Below are 18,309 nucleotides of genomic sequence, written 5' to 3'. Positions count from 1 at the left end.
AAGCAGGAAAAAAACACAATTATATGGCAGGCATGTTACACATGATGGGGGCAGGGGGCTCCGTATTATGTCAGAAGTCCACGGCTCTGTGTGCCCAACTTTGATATTACTTTGCTGAGGCTCAGCAATCAGAAATTAAACCTTACATGATGCATTCTAGTAAAATGACTGATTTGAATGAAATGTTAGTGTATTAATGATATGTACAACTATACTGTGTCAATCAAAACATTATTATTTTTTTACCTGTTCCATGACTTCAGGAGCCATCCAACACGGGGTGCCAACGAATGTTTTTCTTACTTTATTCCGGGTAACATCACCCCCTGTCGCTAAGAAAGCACTTACCCCAAAATCTGAAAGGGAAAAAAATATCATCCTTATTTTATGTAAGACATTATAGCTTACAAATTTTGAGTTTATGAACATCTCTATTCTTGGCTGGCCTCACAGTGATGATGGAGTTGTCTCAGCCATACACCAGGGCACTCCTGCCACTTGCCGCCCCCTACACTTCAGAGTATGCCCTCATCACAGGTCAGCAAGCCCAGTCCAAAAGCTCAACATATCAACTTATATTTTCTACCAAAAAGGCATCACAAGTCTTAACCAAACATAAAAGTTTGCAATAAAAATATAAACACCTTCCCAAAACCCTAAATTAACTATAAAGGATCTTAGCTTTTGGAAAAAGGATCTTAGCTTTTAGCTATGATTCATTTTAGAAAATCGTTTATAACACTGAAGACAGTAAAACTAGCCGTGTGTCTTTTTATGTTTTTCTTTTATTATGATTATTTTCTAGCCTCTTTAATTATACAACATCAACATCAATGTTCGGGGAATGGGTTTATTTTTTGAAATAAAGGATGAATAATATCCAGCTTCCACATTCCCAGGCCCTTGCTTAACAGTGCTCTGTAACATTCTAGCCAAAAACATAACGGCAAATCCACAAACCCAGATCCATAAAGCCAACACGCCCAGGTTTGTCTACATGAGGCAATGGCAACCCACTGCAGTACTTTGGCCTGGAAAATCCCATTGATGGAGGAGCCTGGTAGGCTGCACTCCATGGGGTCGCTAGGAGTCGGACAGGACTGAGCGACCTCTCTTTCACTTTTCACTTTCATGCATTGGAGAAGGAAATGGCAACCCACTCCAGTGTTCTTGCCTGTGGAGTCCCAGGGACGGGGTTGCCTGGTGGGCTGCCGTCTCTGGGGCTGCACAGAGTCGGACACGACTGAAGCGACTTAGCAGCAGCAATCAACACAAATGAAAAGCCCAGTCAGCAAAGATTGTTTTCTTTCCAATGTGTGCTTTCTGGATAATTCTCATAGGTATAGACAGAAAGGTCTGTAGAATGAAATAATACCCTTCTTGACATCCATCATATACTGGAAGTTCTTCTCGTGAGGCGATTAATTAATTAAGCATATTGTATATGTGTCTGCATTTATACAAAAAGGTTTTATATGTAAAAGTAGAGAGGGAATGTTGTACTGTGCTTAGTTGCTCAGTTGTGTCCAACTCTTTGTGATCCCATTGACTGTAGCCTGCCTGGCTCCTCTGTCCATGGGATTTCCCAGGCAAGAATACTGCAGTCAATTGCCATTTCCTTCTCCAGGGAATCTTCCTGATCCAGGGATCAAACCTGGGTCTCCCACATTGCAGGTAGATTCTTTACCATCTGAGCCACCAGGGAAGCCCATGTTGTTCCTACACATATTGTATTTTCAAAGTGGAGAAAACTTAAGTGATTTGCTGCTAGAAAAGACTCTGATGCTGGGAAGGATTGGGGGCAGCAGGAGAAGGGGATGACAGAGGATGAGATGGCTCGATGGCATTACTGACTCGATGCACATGAGTTTGGGTGAACTCTGGGAGTTGGTGATGGACAGGGAGGCCTGGCATGCTGCAATTCATGGGGTCGCAAAGAGTTGGCCACGACTGAGCGACTGAACTGAACTGAACTGAAGCTTTTTCTAGGTCATGATGCTAACATGGACTTGATCTTAAAATCAGCAGTACCCACATCTCTTGCCTCTCCTGAATTGGCAGGTGGATTCTTTACTACTACAGCATCTGAGAAGCTCATAGAGATGGAACCCCAATGATGATTAATTCATGAATCTGTGCTTAGATTTTATTAATGGTTAAAATTAGTTAATAAGTTAAAGGACCAACTATCTAGAGCTAGTACAGACCTATCAGTAAGAGCCAATTCAAGGACAGGTAAATAGTAATAAGGGTACCCACTCAATGGACTTGAATTTGAGCAAACTCAAGGAAAAAGAGAAGGACAGGGAAGCCCAGCGTGCTGTAGTTCATGGGGGTCACAAAGAGTCTGGCAAGTCTTAATGACTGAACAACAACAAATAGTAATAAAAATGGGGGGGGTCAATACTGCAAAACACTGTACCAGATTACACAGTGTGAGCCCCTTCAAACTGCTCTCACATAACTCTCCATAGCTGGGCCCTTTAGCGACTGCCAGGATGACGGCAATTACCGAAGAACAGCATCAAGAACAAACCAAGGTCAAATATTGGCATTTGTGTTAGACCGACATTACTGAGTTATGCAATAACACTGGAACCAGTTCTCTGAGTTGAAATCTGCTGACTGTTTCATTTTATTTACATTTAAATGTATTCCACTCCCAAGAGGATTACAACTTCAAGTAAAAGGACAAAAATTGACAAAGGAGTCTTTATTTCAACTGCTACTTTCATGTTAATAGTGAGCAAAAGTATATTCTGAAAATGTCATATAGTTTAATTTGCACACATGCGCCCAACTCTATTTTAACTCTTACATTACAGTCAGAAAAAAAATCAAACTCTGTGAAAAGAAACCTCTAAAACCATTGAACCAATCTCTTGCAAGTAGCAGGAGGTAACGTTCATTCTCTTACAGAAGAGCCAGATGGAGTTATTCCTTTGTAAGCATCTTCCATATTGGCTAGAGGAAGAGACAATACGAGATAAGGCTTTCCAAAATATAAATTTCAACTTTACCTGTATTTCTGAAAAGAAGTTTAAAAGTGAACACAGCATTCCATTTTTATTAAACTAATTTTAAAATATGATAATATTAAATAAATACATACCATCTGTAAATAATTAAGAATATGGGTACAAGTTGCCTTAAGGAAAAATAAGTTCTTTTCCATGGAGCTGAAGCAACTCTACATCCAAATAAACATATATCTTCCTAAAAGATATAATCTGGATAAAAATCCATTCTTAACGTTAATTTTTTAATTCCTTAAAAATATAATCTGATTAGACCTTTTTAAAGCTCCAAAAATAGCTGAGAGAGATGTACAGTTGTAATTCATTACTGACAATACCTCTTCAAAGTATTTTTCTGATTCACATATGTACTCACAGCCTCCACTTAGAACACTCCCTTTTAAGTTATAAACATATCATTAAACATCTTAAAAGCTCAGAAGAATTCCACAAGCAGAAAACACCAATCCTAACATCTGCTCACCCTATGACTACAAAATAAAGGTACAATTCGCTCCTAAGTACAGCCAATGTATATAGAAAAAGATTTATATGTACTGAGAAAGAGAACTTCTGGACTGAAGTATACAGCGTGCTTGTGTAAACAGGAAGGCAGGTATACTCCGTGTAGACAGCTCATATGAGACAAGTGGAAGGAGGGGAAGAGTGCCCTTGACTGCTGAGAGAGACCGCTAGACAGCTCAAGGGAGTAGAGCCAGATACACGTGGGTCAGAAACCACGAACATTTCTCTGGCAACGTGGAATCAAAGGCTACACATAAAGTTCACCAGCCTCCTGGAATAACTGCATCTCAAACCAGAAAGAATGCGGTCATCCTGGTAACAAAAGGCTCTCACGTCTTTTGAATCCATCCATTTCTCTCCTTCCCCACTGCTCTTGCGTTGGTTTAAGCCAAGATTCCTGTGGCTACCTTCTAATTTACCAGTGGCCTGCTTTCCCCAGATCTAGCCTCCAGCAATCAGGCCCTTCTGTGTCACAGAACTGAAGGCTCCTTAAAAGTCTTAAAGGCTCCCTGCTCTCCCAGAATCAAGTTAGAATCCCTTAGCACAACACGTTAACTCTGACTGTCCTTTCCTCTCCCACCTCATCTATCACTACTCCCAAATTACGACCTTGAGCCTGTGCGTGCTTGCTAAGTCACTTCAGTCATGTCCCACTCTGTGTGACCCCATGACCAGAGCCCACCAGGCTCCCCTGTCCATGGGATTCTCCAGGCAAGAATACTGGAGTGGGCTGCTGTACCCTCCTCCAAAGGGTCTTCTCGAGCCAGAGATCAAACCCAAGTCTCTTAAGTCTACCTGCATTGGCAGGCGGGTTCTTGACCACTGGCGCCACCTGGGAAGTCCAGCCTTGAGCCCAGCCCTCCTAAACTACTTACTTTTAATTGCCTGAACCCCCCACCGTCCTCACGCTCAGCAGTGCAGCCTTTGCGCTTGGATGACACCTTTGCCTCTGCATCACCATCTGGACACAATGTTCCCTCCACTAAGAGCAGGACCATCAGCAGAGGACACTCTGCTGGTCCTCATTAATGACAGAACCATCTTCAGCATCCTAGCTCTTGCTGCCACGGGGCTTTTCCACCGCTGCTCTGTTTAGGTGTGGTCATTTCAACATGCATTCACCACCTTTACCTAATTGGTGACATACAACTTCAGTGACTTTGGGAATTGTTGTGTTTTGATATGTGAACGCTGCTGAGCCCTGGGGAGGATCTGCACGGTTCTGGGGTGCTGCTACCTGATCTAGAAAGTGGCAGAGCTGTCAGGAAATAGCACAGCTCTAAGGGACCAGGTACAGGATAGATAAGTGGTTAGACCAAACACTAAGCTATTCCCCAACTGTGTGACTCCAACAAGGCACTTAATCTTTCTGGATCTCTGTTTTCAGGCTTCTTGGTAATGCTTGTTTTTACATTATTTTCACATTTAACACTCCCCTATTTCTTTTTACCATGGATAAAAATACTGTAAAATAATTGTTCAGTTCAGTTGCTCAGTCGTGTCTGACTCTTCGTGACCCCATGAATCGCAGCACGCCAGGCCTCCCTGTCCATCACCAACTCCCGCAGTTCACTCAAACTCATGTCCATCAAGTCGGTGATGCCATCCAGCCATCTTAGCCTCTGTTGTCCCCTTCTCCTGCTGCCCCCAATCCCTCCCAGTATCAGGGTCTTTTCCAATGAGTCAACTCTTCACATGAGGTGGCCAAAGTATTGGAGTTTCAGCTTTAGCATCAGTCCTTCCAATGATCTCCTTTGGAATGGACTGGTTGGATCTCCTTGCAGTCCAAGGGACTCTCAAGAGTCTTCTCCAACATCAAAGTTCAAAAGCATCAATTCTTTGGCGCTCAGCTTGCTTCACAGTCCAACTCTAACATCCATACATGACCACTGGAAAAACCACAGCCTTGAATAGATGGACCTCCGTTGGCAAAGTAATATCTCTGCTTTTTAATATGCTATCTAGGGTGGTCATAACTTTCCTTCCAAGGAGTAAGCGTCTTTTAGGTAGATCAATAAGCTACTGTTCTCTGCCTTTTAACTGGGCTGAGGGGATAAGATTAATGATTTTACAGTGGTAGGTATAAAATATAAGAAGGTGATGCTGGAACTTCTCTGGCTGTCCAGTGGTTAAGACCCACACTTCCACTGCAGAGTGCACACGGGTTCGACCCCTGGACCCCGTTTGGGGAACTAGGATCCCACAAGCCAGTCAGGCAAAGGGGAAAAAAAAAAAGGAAGGCTAAGCTTCCTGACCTTAGGAATATTACCATCGGGGGGGGGGGGAGAAGACACGAAACAGAACAATGTGTAGAATCAAACGCTGTGCTCTGCTGTCTGTGTAAAAGCAGAGGAGGAAGGATCGTATAGTCGTGCAAGTCTCCATCTGAAAGTAGGCCTTGGACCCGGCCTTAGAGATGGGTTTGAGATCTGGACAGATGAGCCCAAAAGGAAATGACATTCCAGACAAAGCAACAATGAGCAAAGCGCAAGTGTTGAGCCAAGAAGAAAAACTGTCTGACAGCTGCAAGGCTCAAAAACCCAAACACCCACAGGAACCCAGGCAGGAACAGAAGGAGGGGAGAGGGTCCTGAAAACCAACAGCATGATCTCAATGATGAAAGGCACTTGATAGCCATCTCAGTGGAGGAGGGCATTAGGAAGTCCAGGGCCCTTCCCAGGAGCCCACTGTCAGCATCTTCTAAATCAAGCCTTGACTATTCAGCTGGAGAAGAACGTTGTCACAGAGGAAAAGGGCCCTGGTGTGGCAGATGCCCCCATTTTCCCAGAAAAAACAAAACATCACAATCTTGATGTATTAATAAAATCTCTTGTTTTTGCTGTTACTAACTAACCACAAATTCAGTATCTTAAAAAAAAAAAAATGATGGAAAAGTAAAATAAAGCAATTCTATCTGCCTGATTTAGTCTGCAAGATGTATCTGCCAGGGACTTCCCTGGTGGCTCAGTGGTAAAGAATCCATCTGCCAATGCAAGAGACACGGGTTCGATCCCTGATTCAGCAAGCTCCCAGATGACAAAGAGCAACTGAACCCGTGAGCCACAATGACTGAGCCTGCGCCCGAGAGCCCAAGAGCCGCAACTAGAGAAGCAAGCGCGCCCTAGAGCCCGTGCTCCACAACACAAAGCTGCACCACCAGCAGCCTGAACATGCAGCGAGAGTGGTCCTTGCTGCCCACAACTGCGGAAAAGCCCACGCACACCAAAGAGCCAGCGCAGCTGTAGATAGATAGCTTTTTTTAAAATAAACCTAATCCGCTGATTGTGGTATGTTTAAAATTTACCCAAAATCCTTCAGTATACACCATGCCATGCTATATTTGTGGTACTGCAACCCAGGTGGTCAACTGGCATCCTGAGCCCAGGGTCTGGCAGCACTTGACTCAGGATGCCAGAGGCAGCTGTTAGAATTATTTTTGTTGTCCATATCTAAGTATAGATGAGTAGGGGTCAGGTGAATGCCCAAAAGGGGCTATCGCTGGGGAAAATAGTCACCTGTTGACAGGCATGATGCATGTTAGAAACAGGTTTTCACTGGTGAAAGTCAGAGTAGTGAGCACACAGAGTGGCTAAAATATTTTAGATATACTCTCCGTCTCACATGAACAGAAAGAAAGCATCCAGCCTGGCCCAAGTGTAAGCTAAATCCCTAACCAGTATCCTGTCTAGTTAGATTCCAGATGCCAAGCACAAGTGTACAAGGACACTGCATCTAGAATGCTGGCATGTCTGCTTCAGGCAAATTTTTTTTTCACCCAGGAAGCCAGAGAACAGGAATCTCCTTAATCTTACAGAACAAACTGTGAACCTTCAGGGTTCTTGCTTGCTAACGAATGGCAAAATTTGGTCTGAAACTTCATTTCCTTAAAACCTGGGAGTGATATTATGGGTGAGAAGCGCCCCCCCCCCCCCCACCGAACCTACCCCTAACATTTATAATACCTACTAACATCTGCGAAAGAGAACCTGAGTTGGGCATTAAAAAAAGAAAAAAAAAAAGGCTAATTCCACTCCACACTTGGCTAGAGAGCAATGGAATCAACATTTGATAGCTCAGAGTTTCCTAAAATGTATTCAAAATGGGTTGCAACAGATACTGATCCCTGCAGATCTCCAAGTGACTGGCTGGGGGTTTGAGGCAGCAAGAGTTACAGTAGCTAGCAGGGCCCTCTCTTTCCTCAAGGTCTGGAAAAGCCAAGAGGCACTGAGCTTATCAAAGAGCCCAACCACACAGTCTGAGCTCTAGGTATGGGAAACTGTACTTGATCCAGTTACCACCCTAGACTGCTATTGCTTTCTCTCCAGTCAAGAGGAGAACTGGGGAAAAGCAATCCTGCAGGGATGTTCAGGAAAGGAGAAAGACTGGACACAGGGAAGACCAGAGGCACTGCCCAAGAATAAAATCAACAGGGTCTATATTTGAGTGGAGATACTGTAAAAGGACGGGATGAGACAAATTCTTAAGAAAATGTGATAATTTAATGAGTAATGGAACTGAAAAAAAGGAAAAAATAAAAAACATGGAATGACTTGCCAATGACCACGTAGCAAGTTATTGAAGGTCTGAACAAAATGCACAGTCCTCCACAGAGGAGATTCAGCCACACAGCCCCAGGCTCCTTTGTGGGGAAATTCAGTATATTCTTCAGTACCAAAAAGAAAATATAAAAAAGGAATAACGGGGTTAATACTGAACAGCTTCTGAGCTCATCCCTGTGTAAAAACCTAGTTGTCATTACCCAACACAGAAAAACTAGTTTGAGGCTTTCCGGTTAATCCTGAATGTCATATTTACATCAAAAACAATCCCATGATAATTTGGTTTGATTCTGGTTTTATCTTTATTTTTCTCATGACAGACTCAAAACTTTACTCCTGAAACTGAAATGTACTTTTAAACACCCAGGAACATTTCCAGGGCTGCCAGCCTCCAGTCTTCATGAGTCCCACAGGTTTCCTTAAAAATGAAATACCGCCAACATTGGTGAATAAAGAACATACAAAGAACCACATTATGATTTAAATTATGCAAAATATAGTAATGAGTATAATACAGAATTAAGAAATATTTTCTTAATTGTCAGGAATTGTATGGACAGTTGTTTTGTTTTAAACAACGTGTTTAGTTTTGTATATTGTTTTTTTATTGCGTTGGCCAAAAGTTCCTTTGATTTTAAAGTAAAAATAAGACATTTTTCATTGTCACCAAAAGCTTTATTGAACAATGAACTCATCGTTTTGTTACACTATCTTCATTTTCCAGGCAACTTCATCATTTCATCTTCCCACAGCTTTTTATTATTTTGAGCAAAGAACTGTTTCAGATATCTTTTACAGTCTTCCAGGGAATTGAATTTTTTCTCCATTAAGAGAATTTTGTAAAGACCAAAATAAATGGAAATCTGAAGGTGCAATGTCTGGTGAATACGGTGGATGAATCAGAACTTCCCAGCCAAGCTGTAACAGTTTTTGCCTAGTCATCAAAGAAACATGTAGTCTTGCATTATCCTGATGGAAGATTATGCATTGTCTGCTGACTAACGCTGAATGTTTTTCATCAAGTGTTGCTTTCAGTTGACCTAATTGGGAGCAGTACTTGCTGGAATTAATCTCGTTTGATGTTCCAGAAGGAGTTCAAAATAGGGGACTCTCTTTCAATCCCACCATATACGCAACATCACATTCTCTGGATGAAGACTGGCCTTTGGTGTGGCTGGTGGTGGTTCATTTCACTTACCCCATCATCTTCCGCTCCTCATTACTTACTGCACAGTATCCACTTCTCATTGCTGTCACAATTTGTTTAAAAAAAGGGAACATTTTCTTCACATTTAAGTAGAGAATCACATGCTGAAATACGGTCAAGAAGGTTTTTTCACTTAGCTTATGTGGAACCCAAACAAAAGGATGAACATAACCAAGCTGGTGCAAATGATTTTCAACACTTCATTTGGATATTTTGAGTATGTTGGCTATCTCCCATATGATATAGTGTTGATTTTTTTTTTCCCAGAAAATTAACATCTTGACTTGATCACTATCAGCTTCAACTGGTCAACCCAACAGTGCAGCATCATCTAGCAAGAAATCTCCAACATAAAACTTTTGCAAACCACTTTTGACATTATCTGATCAGTCACAGTACCTTAGCCATCACTGCACAAATCTTTTTTGCTTTCATTTCATCTTCATTTTTAGCCTCTTTTGAAATAATAAAGCATTATATGCTGGAAATGTTGCTATTTTTCTTTCACCTTCAATGTTAAAATGGCTACACAAAAGTTCAATTTTGTTAAGTTTTTTTTAATACACACTGATATAACAGCAGTCACAATACAAGCTAACAAAATTATTTCAAATGAAGTTAAAGACAAAGCACCACTAGAGCCTTCTCATGGAAAAAAACGAATGCTTTGGCCAACCCAATAGGAAAATGTGTGTCAATGGTGCGTTCCCCATCTACGTTCAGGAAGCGTCGGGTAAGCACAATAACGTCCAACTGGAGTGGCTGTAGCTTTAATTTTACAGAGCCTTGATTTAAACACAATACCACTCTTCTAGTTAGAGCTACCATGGGAAAATATGACATTAAATAGAGTATTACGTGATCTAAACAACATGAACAGAAAAATTATGTTAAAGGCATCATGCTCTCTTTGCTAGTAATTCCAAGGTGCCCTTTCCACCCTCTGATTTTCTTGGTGAGAGAGTAAAAACATAGATCAGAGTAAGTGAAGGCTTTAGCAATTACAGAATCAGAGGCATGCCTCCTCCAACTGCAGATCCGACTGTCTTTCTGAAGCACTGCTCTGATCACAGCCCTAACTAAACTCTCTCCCCACAAGGCATCTGAAGTAAAACAAGGCAAAATCCTCAGACATAATTCATCCTGTATGTGGAAGCCAACAGTTTTCCAGTATTGTTCCCTTCTGACTGCGACACTTACCCCATTATCACATTCTTGAGCACTGCACTTTTCACATTTTTAACTGCCCAAATTACTGTTTCTCAATTTTATTTTTTTTAATGTATAATTAAGGCCAGCCTTTTCTACCAGTTTTTCTGCTTGCTTTATTTCTGTTTGTAAATTAAATAGGAACAACTTTTCACTCTCCTGGAGGTTTGCCATCTTCAGAGCGTCATCAGACCCCCAGGCACTAAGAGCCGAGTCTGTGTGGAAACAGCGGGGAAGGGGAGGGGGCGCCAAGGGCAGCATTGCCTCGTGCCTGCTGGGAATCCCTGAAACCAGGCAAGAGAAAGTGCGGGTCAGCACGGACTCAGACGGGCAGAGAGGATGCCTCAAGTCCTCCAGGGGATGCTGCACCTCCGGGTTAGCACTTGGAAAATCCAGGGCAAGAAGCACAGCCCAGGACCCAGGGGGCCAAGGCAGGATGTGGCAAGACCTACATTCACAGTGGCCGCCAACATTCACTGGGCTGGTTTCCTTCTTGAAATAATGCCACTTTGCTCAAAGGCGAAGTCTTCTCTCCAACAGTGGTGTTTCATCGGACCAGGAGTATCAGCATGACTAAGTCAGAGGCCAAATAGTGACACACTTGGTGAGGAATACCTGGCCCCTGTTCAGAGGCCCACCATGGGGTCCTGATGATTCCCAGTGAGGCCCCACCAAGGGCCCCGAAACTATAGGAAGAGGAGAGGAACCAGGGCGGGGGCCACTGTGAGCAGGGAGGAGCCACCTTTCTACCCTGACAAGGAACTTTGGAATCAGACGGGCCTGTGTGTGATCCCATTCACACTCCCTGCCCATCCATTTAACTTCTCTGAGCAACAGCTGCACAAGCTACACAGTGAGGGGCCCAGAGCGCCTGTGGTAGCTTCTTCAGAATATGAGTCCTTGGCAGCATACACTGTTGGCTGCCTACCCAACATCCACACCCTGTTCTCTACCAGCATCCTGATCAATCGTACAAGGGCTAAGTTAATCATGGCGTCTGGCGACTGGTCCGAGGGTCTGCCCTAGTCCTGGCCCATGGGATCCAAGGGGAATATGGTATAGACCCTTCTGGGAAATTTTTCTGCCTGAATACAGAAACACCCCACAAAGGCTCCTTTCCTTGTCACACGAAGATGTGCAGAACAAAAAGTAGGAAAGAGCCCATGACCTCTGTGCTACCCATGGGCTTCTGCACCAACCCTGAAACTCACTACTGTTACATAGATAGTTAAATGTCCATATTGCTCCATCCCTGGACAGTACTCTGGTATTTGTACCCAAAGGCTACTTAATTCTTAGAATCCCCTGTCTTTCTCCAGCCCAGCCATGTTTATTTAAACTTCCTGGCTGCTAAGGGTTAATCATTGCATCAGAGCCCCAAATCGATGAAATCCCCAAATGGACTCGGTAAAAATCAGCAAGAAAACAATTTAGCACACAGTGCAGTTTTGGAGTTTTAAACAGTTCCAGCTTTAAGCATGGCTTTTAATGCCAGAGGCACAAATCAAAACAAATAAATGCACAGGCGTCTCAAGGGGAGAAAAACATACTGCAAGAAGTGCCTAATTCACTTTTTGCCAATAGTTTCTGTTTGGGGCTATGCTTACATAAATGTTCCAGAAATGGAACAATACACTTCTAGAAAAATAGAAAGTGAGACAAATCTTCAAAATTCTCACCTGGATTGTTGCTATTCAAAGAGGGGTCCAAACACAGCAGTGGAAGGAGAGGGTAGGATGAATTGAGAGGGTAGCATTGAAACATATACATGGCCACATGTAAAACAGATAGCTAGTGGGAAGTTGCTGTATCACACAGGGAGCTCGACCACGTGCTGTGTGAAGACCTAGAGGGGTGGGGTGGGGAGCGGGGTGAGAGGGAGGCTCAAGAGGGAAGGAACGAGGGAAGGATCATACATGCGTATACTTATGGCTGATTGACACTGCTGTGGAACACAATATTATAAAGTACCTATCTTCCAATTTTAAAAATTTTTTCAAGCCAGCTAATAAACAGACACTATTTAATTTTATTTTTTATAAGGTGGTGACCACAGACCAGAAACATCACCACCATCTGGAAGCCACCGGAAGATACATAATCTTGGGTCCCACCCCTGGCCTAGTGGATCAGAATCTGCACTGTAGGAAGAGCCCTGGCTGATTGGATGCAGCATGGTTCAGTCTGACCAGAAGCTCACCAAGTACAGCCAGCTCCAGGGTGTCCCTCCCTCATCTCTGAGGTGAAGAGAACCACAGAGGGAGAAAGAGAGTAGCATGGAAAAAGCTGAGCACACAATCATGTATTTTATGACAGGCGAGTCCAAGGTCAACACTGAAAACAACAATCACGTCCTACACAGAACTGTCTGACCCAGTGATTCTAATGTGTCATGCAAGACAAATTCACACGTGTGGCATCGCTTTGAGGGAATACTCAGGTTTGTACAAAATCTCTTTATAATATATTTACATAACTTATCATCACAATGCTTATTAGCAATACGTCTGTAACAGCTGCTCACTGGAGGTGCCAAGGCCCAGAGGAGAAGGGCTGTGAGTAAGCGTCAGCCTCAGCACAGACTTCTGTAACACTATTCCTCCCTCTACCACTCATGAAACCTCTGATATGCAATTGTGTGAGGGTGACGGCCTTTATATCATCGAGCTGATAACACTGGATCTGCTAATCTTTTTCAGGCAAGGCAATAATAAATATGTCAGCACCTTATCTACTATTAGTAATCAATTATTCACACACCACCTGTGCTGCTCAGAAAGGACAGACCCCAAGAGAAACCTGAGAGAACCAGAGAGTTTTCTGAAAAACTTGCTTTCCACGCACACTCCTTTCCCGGAATCAGACTCCTGGTTTTCAATTCTATCTATTCCTTCTTATAAGCAAACGGTACTCAGTGGCCTAGGCTGGTTCGATAGGATGCAGCCCCCACCCACACATGGCATGGTGTCCAAGGCATTCATGATCAGAAGACAGGCCCTGCCACATTTCCGGAGCCTGGGCCCTAGACAGCCACCTGCAGCTGCTTTGGGCAACTCCATTATCTCCCATTAATGGGGGGAGGCAGTCCTGACTGTCTTTGAAACATCAGAGAATGACAATTTCACAGACTTTTCTGACAGCAAAATGAGAAATCAGAAGATATCATTTTACTCCCTAAAGCTAGAGTTTCACCTTTCAAAAAAAAAAAAGAACCACAAAGAATCAAACCGTCCCGTGATAGGTGTTTCATGGGGAAACACTTCCCTGATGTTTCTATGCAGGCAGACTCTCAAAACTGCCAACAACAGGCTCCCTCACGTGTGCTGTATGTCTACGTATAAAGGAAAAGTTCTCAGCACGTGTTTCTGCTTTGCAGATGGACTCAAAACGAATCCACAATGACACAGACAAATGATTTTAAAAATTCAACAGAGAATTCAGAGGCTACACAAGCTCCAACCCTCCCCAGTTCCTCAACCATTCTCACAATCAAGACAACGCACACTTAGAAGAGACAAAACCACAGAAGATTAAGTGGCGGCTGATGCCGATTCCCATTTGGCTCACAGTGTGGCCGACCAGCACAGCCAATCAGCCCCAGCACGAAGGGAGAATACTAGTTTAAGATGATGGCAAACCACTGATAATCGGCCCATCCATGTCACAGCCACTGTACCTTCCCCAAAGCAGGTGAACTTCTGGGGAGAAGTGGAGCCAGAGGCCACACTGGTGAGGCAACAGCAGGAGGAAGCAGCAGTAATCCCAGACCAGCTGTGCTGCAGGAGGCACAAGCCAGCTTTCTCAAGTCTAAAGACAGACATGACCAAGAGCTCACTAGGATCAGCTTTCTATCAACTAGGATCATCACAGCGAGCAAAGGAAAACCACCAATAAACCCTAAGTCATAAAAACCATTCCTCCCTGGCTCCCCAATCGGGGAGGGAGAGATATTGCTGAAAGATGCTCTGGTGAAAGAAGTCACAGGGCACATGCTTGGCTTTCTCTCTGCTCCACGCCCAAGACCACCCTCTGATTTGAATGCTTTCAAACGGGACTGAGGGTGCCTTTAGTAAGTGAGGTTAATGAAGGGACACTCAAACACTCTGACCCAAGACAGGTCCTCAGAGAACATCTTGTCAAACCTCCTTATTTTACAGCTGAAAAAAATCAGCCCCAGGACAGCCGAACTGTCAAAAAGCATCGAGTTAAGAGGCAAACAGGGGAGGGGGTGGGAAGCCTAATGGCGAGGATAGTGACCCGAGGATAAAAAGTGAATTCTGGGGAGGTCTGAAGAGTAATGAGCTTTTACAACCTTCAGAATGACCTCAAAAGAGGCCACAATCACTCAGTAGTCCTCAGTCCCCTCATCTGTAAGACCAACTCAGCTGAGCTGACAGCAGAGTAGAACACCCTAGGTAAGCATATTATACAGGAATCATCATTCCTCACGTCAAAGGCAAACTCTGAAGTCACTGGGGCTCCTGGCTGGACATACCTGTAAAGACAGGCACAAGCAACTTAGATCAAATATTAATGAGTCTAAATTTCCAATGCAATATTCATATACCTCCAGGCGGCCTTTTTCATACAAATCTCCGCTCAACTAGCTCCACTATCAGAAGCTTCTAATAAACCTGAAAGACCCATCTGTATACTCTTAAAAGAGATGGTCCCTATGGGAGATGATTAAAATAGTACAATTCCATTTGCCTGAAGTATTTAAAGGAACAATCCACATCATTTTCACAGAGTTTCAGGACAGATTAGTGGAGGATAATGCAAGCTTCGAAGAATCTGCAGATTTTTAGATCTGTGATAAAGGAAACTTCACATTTAAAACTCTCAACACTGAGGAGTGACTAAAATATAAGGACCGTAACAATGAGCTCTATCGCTCAGTACACTTTAAATTTAGACTTACTATATGGTGATACCCATAGTCACTGTGCTTAGTCGCTCAGTCGTGTCCAGTTCTTTGTTACCCTTTGGACAGTAGCCCACCAGGTTCCTTTGTCCACGGGATCTTTCTCAGGCAAGAATCCTGCAGCGTGTTGCCATTTCCTCCTCCAGGGGATTTTTCTGACTCGGAGATCGAACCCGCGTCGCCTATGTCTCCTGTAAGATTCTTTATCTATTGGGCCATTGAGGAAGCCCATTCATGAACTGATTATTACACTGAGTGAAATAAGTCAGACAGAGAAAGACAAATATCATATGACATGTGGAATCTAAAAAAAAAAAAAAAAATTTGTTACAAATGAAAAGAAATAGGCCCACAGACAGAAAAACAAACTTATGGTTACCAAAGGGAAAAGGGAGACGGAAATAAAGTAGGAGTTTAGAATTAACATACATATATTACTATATTGGGCGTCCCTGGTGGCTCAGACGTAAAGAATCTGCCTGCAATGTGTGAGACCTGGGTGGGAAGATGCCCTGGAGGAGGGCATGGCAACCCATTCTAGCATTCTTGCCTGGAGAATTCCCATGGACAAACAAGTCTGGCGGGCACAGGCCATGGGGTTGCAAAGAGTCGGACACGACTAAGCACAGCACATCACCATCATTACTATACATAAAACGGATAACCAACAAGGACCTAGTGTATAACACAGGGAACTATACTCAATACCATGTAATAACCTAAGGAAAAGAATCTGAAATATATAAAATATATATAACTGAGTCACTCCGCTGTTATCTGAAGCTAACACAGCAATGTAAATCAACTACACTTCAATTAAAAAGTTTAAAACTTTTCAAAAACGATTCCTTTTCTAGACCTTAGTAAGCCTGCGGTAATATATAACAATTTAATCAGGACACTGCAGGCCTTTAGCAGGAAGAAAGGAAGGGATGAAGAGAGAGGGAGGGAGTGAAAAAGGTCTCTCCTGAAGTTCAACCCCAGCTCGGTCCCCCTGCAGCTGAACGTGCACAGCTGAGGAAAAATTCCAGTAGGAGCACAGAGCAAAGTGGTTCTCCCCCACTGTGTTCACCCAGTAAGATTTCCTCAGATTGTTGCTCTAACAACTGCTAGCAGCTGTTAAAGGATGAGATGCTGCTCAAAGTCTCCCCAAGTACTTCTCCCGGAGGGTATATAGATGGAAAGGAAAACTAAGTTCCCAGAACTCACTGTATACATGGCTCACACTAGAGAGTTCACCAAATGGTACCATCTGTCAAGATCATGAAATTCAGGAAGTCACATGAATTTGTCGCCTTTATTTACTTAACCCCCTAAAAATGAATAAATGAGAGTTTTGGCATAATTTGCTAAACCATAATTCACATAATTATCAACTTCCTGAAACTCAAAACATATTTTGGTTCACTATAAAACAATTTATACCCCCCTGAAAGATTTTCATTTGCCCTGTACTCTATTTTCTTAATGTGCCCCATGTCTCTCAATTCACGTTATAGCTCTACTCTTTCTTGATTTAATTACTCATTTCATTGCGAGCTGGCTAAGGCAAAGCTCGTCTAAAATCAGAGCTGAAAAATGCTTGTTAGCAAACTATCTCAGCCTTAAAAAATAGGCATTATATATAGGATACATGCCTAAATATTTCAAATATCTTCACCTTCCTCTCTGCCGAGCTGATATATTCTTGCTTGTTTGAACTTTCAGCTGTGACTCACATGTGCAACCCATCACTGAGCGGTGCTTATGTGTGCAAAGCCAGCCGAGACAGCTCAGATCACACTGGCCAAAAGTTCATCAACATCTGCCACGTGCCAGGCACTGTTGGGTATTATTGAGATGAGCACCACGGCGTTTCTACCGCTGGTAAGGATATCGTCTGTAGGGCAAAAGGGGACGTAGAAACTCTACTTCACTATCCCATAACAGGAAATCTAGCTGGAGTGTATTAAGAACACATTCAAACTACGAAGGTAAGATGCTTAATGCAGCAAGGATGTCGGTGGTAGTAGAAAGGCTGGGAAGAGCTTTCTCAAGAAAAGAATGCCCCAGATTGAGTTGGGAAGGAGAAGTGAGCCAGGTAAAGAAGGGGGATTGCAAAGAAGAGAAAGCACTGGTGGAAAAGACTGGAAAATCAGGCAGGGCCTTCATATGCCACATTAGGGAGCTGGGGCTTTATACTCTCAGCAACAGTTTCAGACTTTATGCCAGGAAATCAAGCATGGTCATGTCGGCACTGTAGATTCTTCTCTCTGGTGACACGGAGGAAGTTGATGGAAAGAAGAAAAAAGAGGGAGAGCAAAATGTTAAAGCAGGAGGTCACAGGCTGCCTTAAGCCTTGTCTTCCCAGCCGCACCCCTGTGATCTTGCTGCTGCTACAAGTCGCTTCAGTCGTCAGAGCCCACCTTCTAAACCAAAGCACCCATGAACACAGTGACATCATCATTTCCTCATGCAGACGCCTTGTGGACTTCAGAACTCTCTCATATGAATCAGGGCTACATCTGGTGCACATAGGGAGCCCAAACCAGCTTGCCTGAAGCACCAGCTTCTCTTCCCTATAACATGAGGAACACTCCTCTCTCGCACCCAAGTACACCTGGGCAGTGCCAAAGAACACAAAGAGAACACAAAGGAACCCAGCAGCTATGGGTATAAAAACTCCACCACCTTGCACACCTTTTTCTGGCTCCCTGAGAATAACACCTGAATACTGGGAACAAGTTAAGTCTAGTCACAAATTGTCCTGGAAGAAGTTTTTAGTCATCAAGGAGCTGACTAAAGCTGAAAATGTATTTCCATGGTTGACTAAGGAAAGTAATCTCCCCCCCAAAAAGCAGAGATGTTACCCAAAGTGACACCATGGTG

The 18,309-nt window shown here is 43.4% G+C and overlaps 1 protein-coding gene across 3 annotated transcripts in view; it reads right to left on the bottom strand.

The window, feature by feature from the left end:
- STK39 (serine/threonine kinase 39) overlaps window positions 1–18,309 on the bottom strand; it is a 317,482-nt gene that overhangs the window by 198,645 nt on the left and 100,528 nt on the right. For all 3 annotated transcript variants that reach the window (XM_060409809.1, XM_027964892.3, XM_060409810.1), the window contains exon 6: window positions 247–356. In XM_060409809.1, the coding sequence (XP_060265792.1) occupies window positions 247–356 (110 nt within the window). The remainder of the gene's footprint in view (window positions 1–246; window positions 357–18,309) is intronic.

Source organism: Ovis aries, chromosome 2, assembly GCF_016772045.2.
Source record: "Ovis aries strain OAR_USU_Benz2616 breed Rambouillet chromosome 2, ARS-UI_Ramb_v3.0, whole genome shotgun sequence".
NCBI lineage: Eukaryota > Metazoa > Chordata > Mammalia > Artiodactyla > Bovidae > Ovis > Ovis aries.
The sequence above is the reverse complement of the archived record's forward strand: the minus strand, read 5'-3'. Positions and strand labels throughout refer to the sequence as shown.